Source organism: Oryx dammah, unplaced genomic scaffold (genome assembly GCF_014754425.2).
Source record: "Oryx dammah isolate SB20612 unplaced genomic scaffold, SCBI_Odam_1.1 HiC_scaffold_16, whole genome shotgun sequence".
NCBI classification, from domain to species: domain Eukaryota; kingdom Metazoa; phylum Chordata; class Mammalia; order Artiodactyla; family Bovidae; genus Oryx; species Oryx dammah.
In genome coordinates this window covers 53,721,906-53,738,469 of record NW_024070200.1, presented here as the reverse complement: position 1 = coordinate 53,738,469, position 16,564 = coordinate 53,721,906, and the positions used below count along the sequence as shown (strand labels likewise).

Genomic DNA, 16,564 nt, shown 5'->3' with positions numbered 1-16,564 from the left:
GAGGTAAGGACTCACTGCCTCAACCCCTGAACAAGGACAGTGGGAAGCCAGCAGAAGGGAGCTGGATGAAGCTGTGAACGGTGCCCATGGCATAAGCCTGGCACAGAGTCCCACTCCGCAGTGATCCGGGTTTGGACTCCCAGGAGCACGCCCTCACGGGGGTCTCACGGAGCCGGCTGTGACATCCTGCCAGGCTGGCGAAGCCTGGTTCTGTTGGGGTCAGGGGCCAGTGCGGGGAGGTCAGAATAAAAATGAATGAATGAGCAGGAGGCGACAGAGCTGAGCTGACCACCGTGACCCTCACTGGTCTCAGCCGGCACAGACAGGCAACTGCAAAGGTGACAGGTTTCTTAAAGCAAAGGATCTGAAATGTTTTACTTGCCACGTAGAATTGTTTCCCTGATGGCTTGGGGTGCCAGGACCCTGGGGTTATTTTTAATTGGCTGCATTGGTACTATTATTCTTAAATGATGAAAACATTCCCCTAGGAAATCCAAAGTGTCAGAAGACAGATAAATATAAATGCATATATTTTTATCTATTCACTAGATTAAGGATAGGTAGTGTTTCCTATCAGGAAACAATTTTATTTAAAAGAAAAAAAGAATGGATGCTTTAAAAGGCAGTGAGAGAAATGAGTGTTTTCCACCCCCAGCATTCACCAAAACATTATTTTTAATTATACATGTTTCTAATCATAATGTTCCAAAATAAAACTCGTCCTGTTTACCTGCTCACGCCGGCTGGCTACTGTTGGCAGCTCTGGAGCACATTTAGGTAAGTGACTTAGTTCTGGGCCCTGATTCTGCTGAAGATGCAAGTAATTCACAAATATAGAGCTTTCCACACAGACGTAAGATCGGGGCTCCCACGCAGGTTAAGGCCAACCTCAGGACACAGGCCCGTTAGACCATCAATCCACCTGTGCATCCCACAAGTTCCATGGGCTACCTTTGGACTGAGCCCAAGGGCTGCTGGCTCCATGCGCCGCTATAAGTCCAGTGGCAGCAAGGCAGACGTCCCCAGCTGCAGCCAGCAAAGCTGCAAAACTGCTCAAGGACTTCTTGATCTATTTATATGTATTTCCACCACACTGGCAAAGGTAAAGAGAAAGTGTTAGTTGCTCAGTCATGTCCAACTGTTTGTGACCCCATGAATGGTAGCCCACCAGGCTCACTCCATCCATGGGATTCTCCGGTCAAGAATACTGGAGTGGGTTGCCATTCCCTTCTTCAAGGGATTTTCCCAACCCATGAATTGAACCTGGGTCTCCTGCATTGCAAGCAGATTCTGTATCACCTGAGCTACCAGGGAAGTCCTGGCAAAGGTAAAGGGAAGGCACTAATTTATCTTTTTGTTGTTGTTGTTTGTTTCCAAAAGAGATCCTCCTGCAGTCTGGCTGAAAAACCTGTTGTTGGTACATTAAGCCTTGCAACCAACACAGTTTTTACCAGCACTGGGGAGGCCACCCAACACGTCACATTGTGAGTCTTGCCCTAAATTTTTTGCAAGGGAGCTCTGTCTGAGGCTCTTCTGTAACTTATTTCAACTGGTCTCATTCCCTTTACATCTTTTTCTTTCCAGTATTCACCACGGCCACAAAATAACCTCCTTGGCTACAACTCAGGGGACTGGGAATCTGAAATTGACCCTGGAGCGTGCTGTGCTATGTACCCACCTCGTGTACGGCTCCCAGAAGAGGATGATGTCACGAGCCACACTGAAACACAGGCCAATTATAGCAAACAAGACAAAGTCCACCCCACGTGCCATCAACATCCCAAGTGCCAAGATGGCAGTGCTTCAAGAAATGAAATGACCGAAGATAAAGCCCACTCCAGTCAATAGCGATCATCCCGCACGTTCTGCTGAATGGCATGAGCCATCTCTGAGGCCAACCTTAGTGGACATCCACCTCCTGCAGCGTTAAGTACTTGGTGACCACAGACCTAAGTTAAGCCTTTGCAGCCCTGGAGAGAAAGGGGGATGCTGGTGCTGGAGCAGGGCGCCGACTACCTGGGGGCAGAGCTCTCAGCGCCTCTGTGGGTCTACTTCAAACAATTCTCTGACCCAAAAAGTCAACCGGGAGCTGAACTAATCAACACCATTCTTTATTATACAGGTTGCATCACAATAATCGAATCTTACATAATAAAAACAGGTGTGTCCGTGCTGCTTTGAGATTTTTATCTTCATTAAGGGAATTCTCAAACATGAGATTTCAGGTACAGTACTTTCAAGCTTACATAATCAGTTAGAGGGCGGCTTTCCAATTTCAACTTGGTTATATTCAAGGTGGTAATTTCTCATTCCAATCAGCTGAGAATGGAGACTCGCAGCCAGAAGTGGGGGACGGGGCCAACAATTAGAAACAGCCTATTTTACATGAGCCTTTTCCAAAGGTGCAGAGAAAGACAATACCATTGGCAGGAACATTTTACAATAGTCTTTAATTGAAAACCATGATTGGCCACTGCTTTCCCTCCCCAACCTTGCAAGTGTAGAAATGGAGGTGAAAAGACTCATTTCTACCTTTCTCCAGTTCCCTGTGGCTGTGTGAACAGAGATGCAGGAAGGAACTGGCTATTCTGTTCTGTATCATTTCATTACAGCCCCCAGGACTGTCTGTCGAAAGCCTGCTCAGCTTCCTATTTCTGCTAACACTACACAGCTTTAGGTGGCTCAGAAGTGACAGCCACACAAGCTTTGTGGTTTCAAGGGTTACCTGGACAGCCAAGTTAATTATCCAGAGACCTGTCCCAAAGGGCAAGCCGCCAGATGAGTTAGAATCTGCACGCAGTACAGAACTCCCACAGGGAGCGTGGATGGATAGAGACGTGAACAGAGAGGCACACTTTGGGCTTTTGAATGGCTGTTGCTACCGCCCACAGCTTGGACCTTCTGCCACATCCTTGTGAAGAGAGTGCCACACCACTGTCTCCTTGGATGGGCCTGAGGCCACAGCCAGCTCGTGGCAAAGATTCCAACCAAAGCTGACCTGGAAGTAAGACTCTCTCCTTCTAGAAGTGCCCTCTTTGTGTTACCTGTAACTGAAGATGCCAGGTGGGATAAGACATCCCCAAAAGGAGGAGGTACTGAAAAGCCATTGTCAGGGTATTTATAGCGGAAACCATCATGACGGCAAAGGGAAGAATGGGCCCACACCTCCCCACTGCCCCTGCTTCAAACAGCAGGGCCCACAGCAACCTATGTTGCCTCTTGCCATCAGGTATTTCCAACGAGTGTGGACTGGAAGGGATAAATGAGAAAATTCGAATGTCCAACTCTCATAACTTAGCCAGTGAAATAACTCTTTCCTGTTTGGAGAGGAATATCCAGTCTTTTAAGAAGTGGCTGGGTTACCATGATCTCTACTAAACAGCAAGCAACTAAACAGTCTGTCAGAAAGGGCTTCCCTTTTCAGAAGAGCTTGACTCAAGTCACAAAGAAGAACTGAAAGAAGCTGGGAAGAGCCGATGACAGAGAGTCTGCCCACATCCAGTGGGCCACGGGCCACTTCCGCTCTGCATGTTGTGACGAAACCGCCGGAAAGAAGTCTCTTGTGCTCGCTCACTCCACAACTGTGGCTGCAGAAAGTTCAGTGCTTTAGAAAGCTGACAGGTTCCTTCCTCAGGGAGCCACCAGGGTTTGGGGCTCATGGGTTCTCAGCGTGTGTGTTCTTGCGACGTCTGTGCCATTTGAAGGTGAACCTAAGAACTCACCTAAAATAAACATGGCAACTGGCTGGACTGAGAAGGGCCCAGTTCAGGCCCTGTCCTTCCCAAGGACTGGACTGACCTGGCTGGGGGAGAGAAGATTCAAAACCACTGACAGGAGGAGAGTGGTGCCAGGCGGTAAGTACCCTGCTGTGTGACACCCCGGCCAAGCCGCAGGCCCTGATGAACGCGTCCACCAAACAGGCATCAAGACTGTCAGGATCTCCTTTGCTCTGCTTCCAAGAAACCAAAAAGGACCACAATCAGGAAACTGCCCACAACTGTGTCTGCTGAGCCCTGCTGATACCAAGCGGGGTCCTGCGGGGCTCCTGGCCTTTCCGTGTCCCCCATCCCTTTGATTACAGGGAACAACCTTCATGCAGCCTCCATGACCTTGCCTGAGTTCCAAAGGGCAGATTCAAGCAGTTGTTAATGAGGGAAGGAAGGGGATGTGAGACCCAGGAGAAACAGTCAAGAGAAGCCTTAGGGCAAGATTCTGATTCCTCATCAAGGCATACACACAACCATATCTTTGAGCTATTCTATAGAGCCTGATACCCCCTCCAATGGGAGAAATTAACAATTAATGATGGTAGGCTGCACCAGCATGCAGACCCCGGACCAGCTGGACTGGAAGGTTGATGATACTGACTCCTAACCACCAATTCATTAGAAGAATGTCTATGAGTGGATCACACCTTCTTTGAGCAACTGCTGTAAAACTTCTGTCTTCCCCAAGTTGGGACACATGATTGTGAAAGCATTAGCCCACTGCTGCCCCCTTGGCTCAGCAAACTATAAAGCTATTCTCTTCTACTTCACCCAAAACTCTGTCTCTGAGATTTGATTCAGCCCCAATGTGCAGAGAAGCTGAGCTTCTGGCATCACTGCTTAGAAAACTGTAAAAGGACTAAAGTGAAAGCAGTGGGTGCTAAGTGGGACCTGAGCCCTTCCCTGCAACCAGGGCTGAGCTCTGAGGTTGCACATCTTGAACAAGGCTGCAAGAAGGTAGCATATGTCCACAACATATGTCCCCCCGTCCACCTCCCAACACCCGAGGAAGCCTTAATGTGGCTACTTTTCATCCAGAGAAACAGCTCTCCAATTAAGGAAATAATTGGAGAAGACTCTTGAGAGTCCCTTGGACTGCAAGGAGATCCAACCAGTCCATTCTGAAGGAGATCAGCCCTGGGATTTCTTTGGAAGGAATGATGCTAAAGCTGAAACTCCAGTACTTTGGCTACCTCATGAGAAGAGTTGACTCATTGGAAAAGACTCTGATGCTGGGAGGGATTAGGGGCAGGAGGAGAAGGGGACGACAGAGGATGAGATGGCTGGATGGCATCACTGACTCGATGGACATGAGTCTGAGTGAACTCCAGGAGTTGGTGATGGACAGGGAGGCCTGGCGTGCTGCGATTCATGGGGTCGCAAAGAGTTGGACACGACTGAGCGACTGAACTGAACTGAACACACAACAGCCCACACCCTCAAGTCCCTGGAAGGGATGTCTGCTGTGTCAAGGTCAGCGAGTAGGACTATGCCATTATTGGTAAAGCAGCTATTGAACACTGCACTCTACAAGAAGTACTCTATCACGTGTCCCTGAATTTCAATCTCTCAACCATCTGTAAGATAGGCTCTCTCAGCATCCCATTTTTCAGATAAGAATACTGAGGCTCAGAGAAGTCAAGTCACTGGGAGCAAGTAAGGAAGAGGTCCAGGTTCAAACCTAGGTCTTTTTGACTCTAAGTCCGATGTTCTCTTCCCTGCCTCTCAGCTGCCTAAAAACCTAGAAGACCTACCCAATCTTCTCTACTCTGTGGCCACAAACCAGAGCAAAGATCCTCAGGGCCTCCTATAGAGAAGCATCTGTCCTCCCGGCTGGCCATGTGCCGTCCCTTCTCTGTTCACCTCAAAGTACCCACTGACTGTAAATGGCCAGCAGAACCATTATTATAGTGGATTTCTCTTCCACGTGACTAATAATTTTTATAGCATCTGTAACATGAAATGCTGAAGCTGAGTTTCTAACACACTGGCCACCTGATGTGAAAAGCCAACTCATTAGACAAGACTCTGATGCTGGGAAAGATTGAGGGTAGGAGGAGAAGGGGGTGGCAGAGGATGAGATGGTTGGATGGCATCACCAACTCAAGGGACATGAGTTTGAGCAACCTCCGAGAGATAGTGAAGGACAGGGAAGCCTGGTGTGCTGCAGTCCATGGGGTCGCAAAGAATCGGACATGACTTAGCAACTGAACAACAAGATGAAATGGATTGTTATAATAAGGGAATGAACAGAATTAGCAATTTATTTACTAGTACTTATCTCTTGCTTTTAAAAACTTTTCACCTCACAGACAAAATGCACAGCAAAACAGGAAATGATTTGAATGTATGATACACTAAACCAAACCAGAAGTTTGACCAAAATAATTTTATTTCTCATTGGTTGGGGCTACATAGTTCTTATGTAAATATGTATGACGATATTATATTAATAATAATAATAGCTAGTATTTATTGACTATTTGAGATTTCCTTGTGGCTCAGAGGGTAGAGTCTGCCCACAATGCGGGAGACCTGAGTTCGACCCCTGGGTCAGGAAGATCCCCTGGAGAAGAAAACAGCAACCCACGCCAGTATTGTTGCCTGGAAAACCGTATGGACGGAGGAGCCCGGTGGGCTAACGTCCATAGGGTCGAAAAGAGTTGGACACAGCTGAGTGAATTCACTTTCACTTTTCATGACTTTTCACCACATGTTCGTGTTCAGAGTGCTTTATGTATGCTGACTGAGTTAATACTCACAGAAACACTATGAGTTTTCAAATCAAACATCAGTGCACAGAGAGGTAAAGTGATCAACCCCAGCTCACAGAGCTGCAAGAGGAGAACAGGAATGAATCCTGGGCTTTCCGATGCTCAACCAATAAGTCACAGCTGCAACGAGTGCTTGCTGTTCTCCACCTGAGAATTTTAACCATTTAACTTAGAGTTTGTATCAGATTACCAAAGGCATTTCAGAGAGGGAATAAAATACAGGTGACTTGTCTTCAGAGGAGACTGAGTTCTAAATCTACCTGGGCTCCATATAATCAAAATTACCACCAAAATGTCCCTGAATGTGCCCCCCAAATACCGTATGCGGTGGATGTAACCCTGTATAAGAAGAACATGTGTATAAATGGGTTAATGCACACAAACGCACAGGATATGGTGGCTTAGACAGTGCAGAATCCGCCTGCAATGAGGGAGACCTCGGTTCCATCCCCAGGTTGCGAAGATTCCCTAGAGGAGGGCATGGGAACTGGAGAATTCGATGCACAGAGGATCCTGGTGGGCTACAGTCCATGGGGTTGCAAAGAGTCAGACACAACTGAGTGACTAAGCACACAGTACCTCAAACTCTGGGCTTCCCTGGTAGCTCAGTCAGAAGAACCTGCCGGCTAATGCAGGAGACACAGGAGAGGCATATTCAACCCCTGATCTGGGAAGAACCCCTGGAGAAGGAAATGGAAACCCACTCCAGTCGTCTTCTTGCCTGGGCAATCCCATGGACAGAGGAGCCTGGTGAGCCCATGGAGTCACAAAGAGTTGAATGTGACTCAGTGACAACAACTACAAAATCCAGGTGAGTAGAAGTGAGAAGACATGACAACGAGTATTTTGACTCTGCTTCACAGGAACATGGTGAGTCCATGATGTGTGCAGTTAAATCTGTGCAAGTGAAATGTGTCTGTGAACCTGGAAGTAAGGTGCTAGAGAAATGCCACTGTCTAGAGTGGAATTCTCCACGGCAACAGAGGCTCCCCACCTTGTACACACTCATCTGCCCACAGTCACCTGGCAGGCCCAGCCCCCTGTAATCCAAGGACCACGGGCAGCTCAGCATGAGTCCCTGTGGCTCTCACAGCCTCTGCAGGAGGCCTGGCACAGACCCTGAAACCCATGCCAATCTCCGCTCTCTCTCTCTTTCTAACCAGCCAACAACATTCACAGAATTTTTTTTTCTTTTTTTTCCAGGCCTACTTATATAGGGAAGGCAGCTGTAACCTCATCATTTTGGGGACGTTACACTTACTCATGCCTGGCCAGTCTGCTAAGTGAACTCCATCCCTGGACAAGACAGCACCACCAAGCTTGCTTTCATAAGAAGAGCAAGAGAAAGTCACAGAGAGACTCTTGCCCAGGTGGCCTTGGCACAAGAGGAAACTTATGCAGTTTCAGAATGACAACGTTCAGGCAGCCAGCAAAAAGGTGAATTTAAATGCTGAGAAATTGATCAGCAAGGCAGGGCTGCTGCAGAGAGGCCTCTGGGTTGCCCTCTTTGGAAGGTACCTAAAACTGAAGTGCAGAGAATTACCCAATTGAGGAAACAGCTCTTGGTCCCTTCACAACTAATTTCGTTTCTTCGATTGCTAAACACACAAGAGGAAACCCCCACGGAAACTGAGGTATATACGCAAAGGTGGTTGAAAGGAATTGTCAGAAACATTTTTTCCCCTTAAGTGATTATTAGCTAAACATTTTCAACCAAGCTGTAAGGAAAAAAAAAAATCAGGGTAATTTTTTTCTTCCTACCTGGGGCTATATAGTAATTATGCAAATGGAAGGAAATTTGTCACTTTGAGTAACCAAAAGTGTGTAAAATAATTTGATTAAGGAAACTACAGTTGCCTTAGTCATCATACTAATTTGACAAGGACTTTAAAAATTGTCTCTCAGCTGTCTGCTTCTGGGTTAGATATGCAAAAAAAAAAAAAAATACAAAACAATGTTTTTAAAAAAAAAAAAAAAATATATATATATAGAACAAATCCAGCTGCTTCACCTTGTAAGCTCACTGAATGCTCTCAAGCCTCGGAAAAAGGTGACCAAAGGCAGTGAGATGGAACCCTGTTCACACACTCAGTCATCCATCTCTTTCTGTTGTCACCAAAACCTCAGACTTTCTTTTTGCATAACTCTAAACACAGAGAAGCAAGTCAGGCAACGGAGGAGATGGTTGGATGGCACCACTGACTCAATGGACATGAGTTTGAGCAAACGCTGGGAGACAGTGAAGGACAGGGAAGCCTGGCGTGCTGTAGTCCATGAGGTCACAAAGAGTAAGACATGACTTAGCAACTGAACAACAAGTCAGACAAATATTATATGATATCCCTTATATGCAGAATCTAATAAAAAAAATCAACTTATTCACAAAACAGAGACTCACAGTCAAAGGAAACAAAGTTATGATAACCAAAGGGGGAAGGGGGGAAGCAGGGTAAATTCGGAAGTTGGGATTAACAGACACACACTGCTGTATAACAAAATAGAGAACAGGGAGAAACCACTGTACAGCATAGGGAGCCACACTCGGTATTTTGTAATAACTTGTAACAGAAAAAAATCTGAAAGAGAATATATATACATAGAAAAACTGAATCACTGTGCTGTCCTCCTGAAACTATACTTCAATAAAAAATAAACTATTTTAACAACTATAAAAGCTAGATTATACTTCAATAAACTATACTTCAATAAAAATCAAGTATACTTCAATAAAAATCAAGTATACTTCAATAAAACTATTTAAAAAATTTTTATTTTGGCCTTGTTTCATGGCATTTGGGATCTTCCCTGACGAGGGATCAAACCTGTGACTCCTGCAGTGGAAGTACAGAGTCCTAAGCCCCAGACTGCCAAGGAAGATCCTACATTATTTTAATAACAAGCTGCAAAAAAAAAAAAAAGAAAGAAAACCAAGGACATCCTCCATCCTCACTCCTGGTTCACAAGAACCTCCTGTGTGCCCCACCCAGAGACTAAACTGGCCTTTTTAGGTTTTCATCCTGAAGAAATTCAAATGCATTTGTAACTGAATCTCATCCATAAGAGCCCAGAGGTGTCCGAGGTTTTAGTTTCCTGCACACATCCTTATCAACTCCAGTCCTCAGTCATTTGAGAACATACATCAACCTCTGTAGTCAGGGCTACCCTCGGTGAGCGGCTTGGACTATCCCAGCGGGTCTCCACCAAACTCCATCAAGTGCACACAATACACCTTTCTCTCCATGCAGTTTCCACAGGCCTGTGTCTTCTCCAAACAGCCCAAGACTTAAACAGATGTTACATCCTTGCAAGTAGGTCAGTGCAGACTGGAGCCACCCAAAGCAAAGACCCAAGGAGAGGAAAATTAAATTGCATTCTCTCTTCTGCACACAGTGATGTTCAAATGGAATGGGTCCCCTCTTCTTGCTGCTAAGTCATGTCAGTCATGTCCGACTCTGTGAAAATTTCCTAGCCAGTCAGGTGGTTTATGGGACTACCAGAGACCATCCCTGTGACTGCTGGTTTATGTGCAGCATGATTTCCAGTTAAACGCTGGCAAGGGTAAGAGATTTCAGAATCCACAGCTGGCCCGGGTTGCACCGGAGTCACCTTATCTACATCATGATCACCATCGAGTCTAGGTGTCAGGGTCTCAGCCCTTCTGCACTGCCCCAGGAGACCCGACCCCCAGGCCCCAAAGTTGCCTCGCTTAACAATGGGCGGTTTTCTCCCATGCGGGTCTACCTTGAGCATGTGCAGGTTCTTAAGGGAAAACAGACACAGATACACACACACAGAGTCCAGCTTTTCAAAGTTGCTTATCAAATCACAGGTGACTTCCTGCTTCATTTCTACAGCTTCAGCAAAGACGCTAGGTCATCTCTCTTTTCAGAAAGAAAAGGGAGAAGTGAAATGAAGCCTCCAAATATTAAAAAAAAAGGCACCTGGGAAGATGAAATAATATGGTAGTAAATGTCATAGTAAATGACATGGACTTGGAAATCAAATAGGAAATAATATCATAGGCAGAGAATCTGCCATTACCCTTCTCTTCCCGAAAGTAAGCAGGGCCCCCAGGTGTGCCCTTCACCAGGTATCTGAAAATGTTTCCTCAGAGGGACAGGCTGATTGACAGTGTAAAGATCCCAGAGAACATACACCTTGCACGTGGACCCTGTGTGCATGATCACCTATTGCACGTGGACCCCGTGGGTGTGACTGCCTACAAACACAGGTTCTCAGGTTTCCTAAGAAAGCCTTTCTAGCAAACCTTCTACAATGTTTCCTTCTCAAATTAGCCATGAAGAAGTCTCACATCACTGAGGGTACCACAAGCTTTTAATTCTACCTTCCAAATAGCAGATGAAGAAGAAAATCAGGAGCAGCCAGAAAGAGCAAAAGCCATCGCAATCCAATTCATGGCAAGCAAACTATTAATCTTCATGAGGTTCATGTGGCAATGGAGAGCCACGATAAGCCAAGTAAGGTGGAGTCCCAAGCAACTGATGCCTCCACTCTTAGTAATCATAATGAATCCAATTTCCTAAGCCACTCCTTTCCTGGGCCTCCATCTGCTTTCTGCCAGTCACCTGTTGACTCCAGTTAGCATACGCCTCGAACCAGGCTTTCCCTCAGCCCAGGCTGGAAATGCCGAGAGGCCCCCAGCAGGTGGACTCAATTCCTCACCAATTCTGGGATCACAGTCAACTTCCTGTCTCCCAGCGCCAGCCCTGCCACTAGTATCCATCAGTCCTCTGCTTTCTAACTTTGTAAAGGGGCTTAGGCCACTCATTTGATCGAAGCCCAGCTTCATTTCTTTCCAAAAGCCTTAAACCATTGCAAGCTAAAACTAGGCCCATGCCTTTATTATTTGTGGTGTGAAAAGTTCTTTTGGTATTTTTTTTTCCCTAGATGTAAAATAATTTATAAATAGTGAGCTTCCAGATCTGTGTCCACAAATTCCCAAACCCATAACACTCTGTATACTTCAAAAAATTCAGCTTTTGCCAACATTAGACACTATTATATGGAACATGAATAATCCACTCTATTGAGCAAAACTGGTTTGAGGCAAACTGTTAAAAACTGGAGGCAGCTGTTGATAAACACATCCCCGGTTTAGGTATCACATACTTCGCACATGCTGTAATACAGAACTACAGGTATTTTTATTACTGTGCATTTGCGTCTTAGTAATATATGTCTCTATTTTAATATTTTAACAGTTAAACTCCTCCAAGGACACTCTGATATACTGACATGCTCCCCTCACACCCCAAGACAGGGTCACTCCCTAATTCCAAAACTGCAAAGGCCGCAGGTACTGTCTGCAACTATGCGTTCAAACTACAAGTGCATTTTGTAAAACAAAAATCTAAACGGAAAAGAAAATGTGCTTTTGGCTACAGAGCTTACCAGCAGCATACATGTGACGGATGCAGGCAGGAACCGGGATCTAAACGCCTCTCATCTGACACAGAGCAAAGAAAATGCATTTGACTTTCAGAAGCCCTGTTAAGTCTGCCACCCCAGGAATCGAGCTGAGTTTGGACAGCCCTCTCTTGTCACCACATCACTGACTTTACCCCACACCAGAGAGCTAGCCTGCTTGTACTTCCCTCTGACAGCAAGCTCCAAGTCTTAGGAGACTGTTGAGGAATGGTACAGGGCAACCAGCAACTGGCCCTCATTAACTGCACCCCAAAGGCCAGGGATTAATGGGACCATCGTGCAAAGCATGGCTCTACCTGGGGATGTGGCACTTCAACAGCCAAAATCTTATCCAGTTCTATCTCCATCAAACTTGCTCACTAACACTCAAAGTGTTGATTTCAGTTTCAGGTCAATAGTTAAGAAACGCCTTAACACTATACACTCTGAAAAATCCCGTTTAGTCAAGACAATACTCAGCTCTGGAAGTGCATTCTCTGAAACCCAAGTTGGGACCACCTGCGCGGGGCAGGAGACAGCGGGTAAAGCAGGTATTTGCCAGTGCTGAGTCATTACAAGCTGTTTCCTCTGATATGTTATGCACCCCTGGCTATTTGAACATGAATACCCCCCTTCAGAAGGCAGATGGAATCCGTGTACAATGCGCACCATGGCGCAATACCTCCTTACACAGGAGAGAGACCACGGTGGGGAATTCAGGTCTACGAGTGGGCGGCAGAACTACACAAACTCACAGCTGCTCTCCAGGTCCTGTAACTTTATCCCAGACGCTGAGAGATGGCTAATGGGATACGAAGTGGGAGTATTCCCCCTGCAGCCCCAGCTCGGACCAGTGCCCCACACTTGGGCGCCTTTTCCTCTAAACTGTTAAATCCCTCCGTAATTGGCGGATGGAGAAAGCACCGGGAGAAATGATGCATAATGGATTTGTTCTCCAGGCGGCTAGGATGGGGAGTAGAGGACGCGAGATGCTAACGGGCTTTTCTTTCCATGTGCAGGTCACCTGAAAGCCGCGATGCCTTCCCCTCCAGGGGTGCTCCAGAACTCACCCTCTGGCTGTTTTTAGAGGGAGTAGGGGAGAGGGATGGTTTCACGCCCACCTGCCCGCTGCCTCTCTTCCCCGGGTCCCCCCAGCTCCTGCCAGCATCCACGGTCCCGCCGGCTCCCCGCTCGCCCAGCAGCCCGGGCCGGCAGCTCCCCCGGCGGCCGCCTCTGCACCACTCGCCAACCTCGTCGCCGGGCGGAGGTCATGCCCGCCTGCCCCCCCGGCGCCCGGGCTGCCCCCTCCTCCTGCCAGCCGGGCACCTGGGAGCCGCGCTGGGGAAGGGGCCCTTGGCGGACTTGGCACGGGAGACTCACCAGGTAGGCGCCCACCGTGCCCTGCGCCAGCATCAGGGCGCACTCGGACACCAGGAAGATCTTGATGTTGGAGAAGCAGGACACCTTCTTTTTCTTCTTCTTGTTCCTCTGCGCTTCGTCCCCCTGCAGCTCGCCGCTCCGGCCGCCGCCCGACGAACCGCCCGGCTTCTTCGCCTGCATCCTTCCCCCGCCGCCGCCGCCGCCGCCGCTTTCCCGCTTGCGCTGGGTGTCGGGGCCGCTGCCGGGCGGGGGTGCGCGCGGCGAGGCTGCGTGCTGTCCCCGCCCCGGGCCCACGGCGGCCGCCCCCGTCCTGCCGGGGCTGGAGAGGTGGAAGGCACAGCTCCTCGCAGCCGCCGCGGCGCTCGCCCCCCTGCCTCCTCCTCTCCTCCTCCGCCCTCCCTTCGCCTCCTCCTCCGGCTCGGGCTGTGCCAATCACAGGGGCTCCTCTCGCCGCCCGCCGCCGCCGCTGCCTCGCTGCCCGCGGACGCCCGCCGCTGCCATCGCCCGCTGGCTGGGGCCCGCGGGCCGCGCCTGCCCTCGTCTCCCCTTCTTCTAACGCGAGGCCCCGGCCTCGATCGCCGCTGCGCGCGCCCGCCGCGCCGCTCCGCGCCACCCGTGCGCCCCGGGGGAAGGCGCGAAGATACCGGCCTGGGGGCGCAGAGCGCGGCCCCCCAGCCGAGGCTTGGGAGGGCCCGGGTGGCCCGAAGCACGCGGGAGAGAGGGAGCCCTTGCGGAGTCAGGGAGCTGGTGCTCCGGATGGCACGAAGGCCGTGCCCGGCCCCTAGAAGGCGCTGCGGAGCGCGGGGCGCCGCCGCGGACACTGGGCGGTACTGCAAGGGGAACTCCGGGCGCCGAGGTCGGGTGCGGAGGCTCCCCCGCGGGGCGGGGACCTAGAGCTCCGACCTCGGGGCACTTAGGAGGGCAGGAACGGTTTCTAGGAAGAGGGAGAAGACCGCGTACCTAGGAAAGGGTTGACGCTTTCCCCTACCAACTCCTCCCGCCCGGCTATTTCTGGGGACAGATGTTGCGCTCTGGGCCGTGGGGACGCGCCGGAGGTCAGAGCCGCTGTCTTCCGCAGCCTGCCGGCCTCTGCTCCTGCTCTCCTAGGCCACTGGGTGTGCTCAAAGGTCCCAGACCTAAAGGAGAGCAAAGAACGGAAGCGCAGCGAGGGAGAAGTTCTATTAACCCATCCGGAGCCGCGCGGTTCATCCATCGCCCCCAGCCAAGGGGTCCAGGCGGCTGCAGGGTCGCAGCGACCCCAGCAGAGGGCCTTGTGCAGCACGCCTGCGTGCCTGGAGCCCATCCCGAAGAACAATGTGGCCAACGCGGCTGAAGGCCGCGGGAAGCTATTAGCCACAGGCCTGCCTTGGTCCCCACCCCTCCCCTAGCTTTGTGGCCGGGCCCCTTCCTTGCCTTGGCCTGAATGTCTGCCCACCACCCCCTCGCAGCCACTCTTTTTAATCATTACCAGGAGTTTGGGCCACAGGGCACTACCAACAGGATCTGCTTGTCCCCAGATGGCTTGTGGAAGCTCAGTGAAGCCTGGAAAGGACTGGGCACTACTGGTGCTGATGAGTACCAGGAGGCACTCAGCATCTTCCGCTTGGTCCACTGGGGGGCTTAACCAATCATTTGAAATCCTCTCCTTAATAACTGTGGAAAATTCTGAAAGAGGTGGGAATACCAGACCACCCCAACTGCCTCTTGAGAAACCTATATGCAGGTTAGGAAGGAACAGTTAGAACTGGACATGGAACAACAGACTGGTTCCAAATAGGAAAAGGAGTACATCAAGGCTGTATATTGTCACCCTGCTTATTTAACTTCTATGCAGAGTATGTCATGAGAAATGCTGGGCTGGAAGAAGCACAAGCTGGAATCAAGATTGCCGGGAGAAATATCAATAAACTCAGATATGCAGATGACACCACCCTTATGGCAGAAAGTGAAGAAGAACTAAAAAGCCTCTTGATGAAAGTGAAAGAGGAGAGTGAAAAAGTTGGCTTAAAGCTCAACATTCAGAAAACTAAGATCATGGCATCTGGTCCCATCACTACATGGCAAATAGATGGGGAACCAGTGGAAACAGTGACAGACTTTATTTTTGGGGGGCTCCAAAATCACTGCAGATGGTGACTGCAGCCATGAAATTAAAAGACACTTACTCCTTGGAAGAAAAGTTATGACCAACCTAGATAGCATATTGATAAGCAGAGACATTACTCTGTCAACAAAGGTCCATCTAGTCAAGGCTACGGTTTTTCCATTGGTCATGTATGGATGTGAGAGTTGGATTATAAAGAAAGCTGAGTGACAAAGAATTGAAGCTTTTGAACTGTGGTGTTGGAGAAGACTCTTGAGAGTCCCTTGGACTGCAAGGAGATCCAACCAGTCCATTCTGAAGGAGATCAGTCCTGGGTGTTCATTGGAAGGACTGATGTTGAAGCTGAAACTCCAATACTTTGGACACCTGATGGGAAGAGCTGGCTCATTGGAAAAGACCCTAATTCTGGGAAAGAGTGAGGGCAGGAGGAGAAGGGGACTACAGAAAATGAGATGGTTGGATGGTATCACTGACTTGATGGACATGAGTCTGAGTAAACTCTGGGAGTTGGTGATGGACAGGGAGGCCTGGCATGCTGCAGTTCATGGGGTCGCAAAGAGTCATACACGACTGAGCAACTGAACTGAACTGAACTGAATAACTGTGTTTAAGAAAAAGACCTACTCTTCTAGGCTGCTGGGTACCAAAGCAGGCTTAAATCTGAAACTGAATCATAATTAACACTTATATAATTTCTACTTACTCCCAAAGAACTTGAGCGAGAAGGAATGGTGTAATGGTGGGGGGGAGGTGTTGTCTTGCGATACCTTTTAAATACAAACTGATGCTCCCTGCTGTGGGCCCAGACATGATCTCACCTAGGCTTGGTGTCCCTTTCGGATTCTCCCCTCCCCTTGTCTGGGCTGTCTCCTCTCTGAACTGGTTCTCACCACAGAGGTCTTTTTCCATTGCCCCTGCCCCCTGTCATTATCAGCTATCCCATTCCCCAAGAAACTGTCACCTTCCCTGAGACCCTCCCTTTGTCGCCACATCCTCCCCTCACTCAGAGCCAAGTTTTCCATGGGTCACTCCTCTCACACCCTCAGCCTGCTCCATCACTCTGGCATCACGACAGCACCTCATCACTTTTTCCCAAGAAGACCCTTGATGAG

At 49.1% G+C, this 16,564-nt stretch overlaps 1 protein-coding gene across 2 annotated transcripts in view; it reads right to left on the bottom strand.

Annotated features, from left to right (window-relative positions):
- The window catches only part of SLCO3A1 (solute carrier organic anion transporter family member 3A1), a 373,911-nt gene extending 360,255 nt beyond the window's left edge, over positions 1-13,656 (bottom strand). The window contains exon 1 of one of the 2 annotated variants that reach the window (XM_040256981.1): positions 13,349-13,656. In XM_040256981.1, coding sequence (XP_040112915.1) covers positions 13,349-13,528 — 180 coding nt within the window. In that variant the 5' untranslated portion in view covers positions 13,529-13,656. The remainder of the gene's footprint in view (positions 1-13,348) is intronic. The other variant, XM_040256980.1, reaches the window with a different exon arrangement.
- Between the last annotated feature and the right edge of the window lie 2,908 nt (positions 13,657-16,564).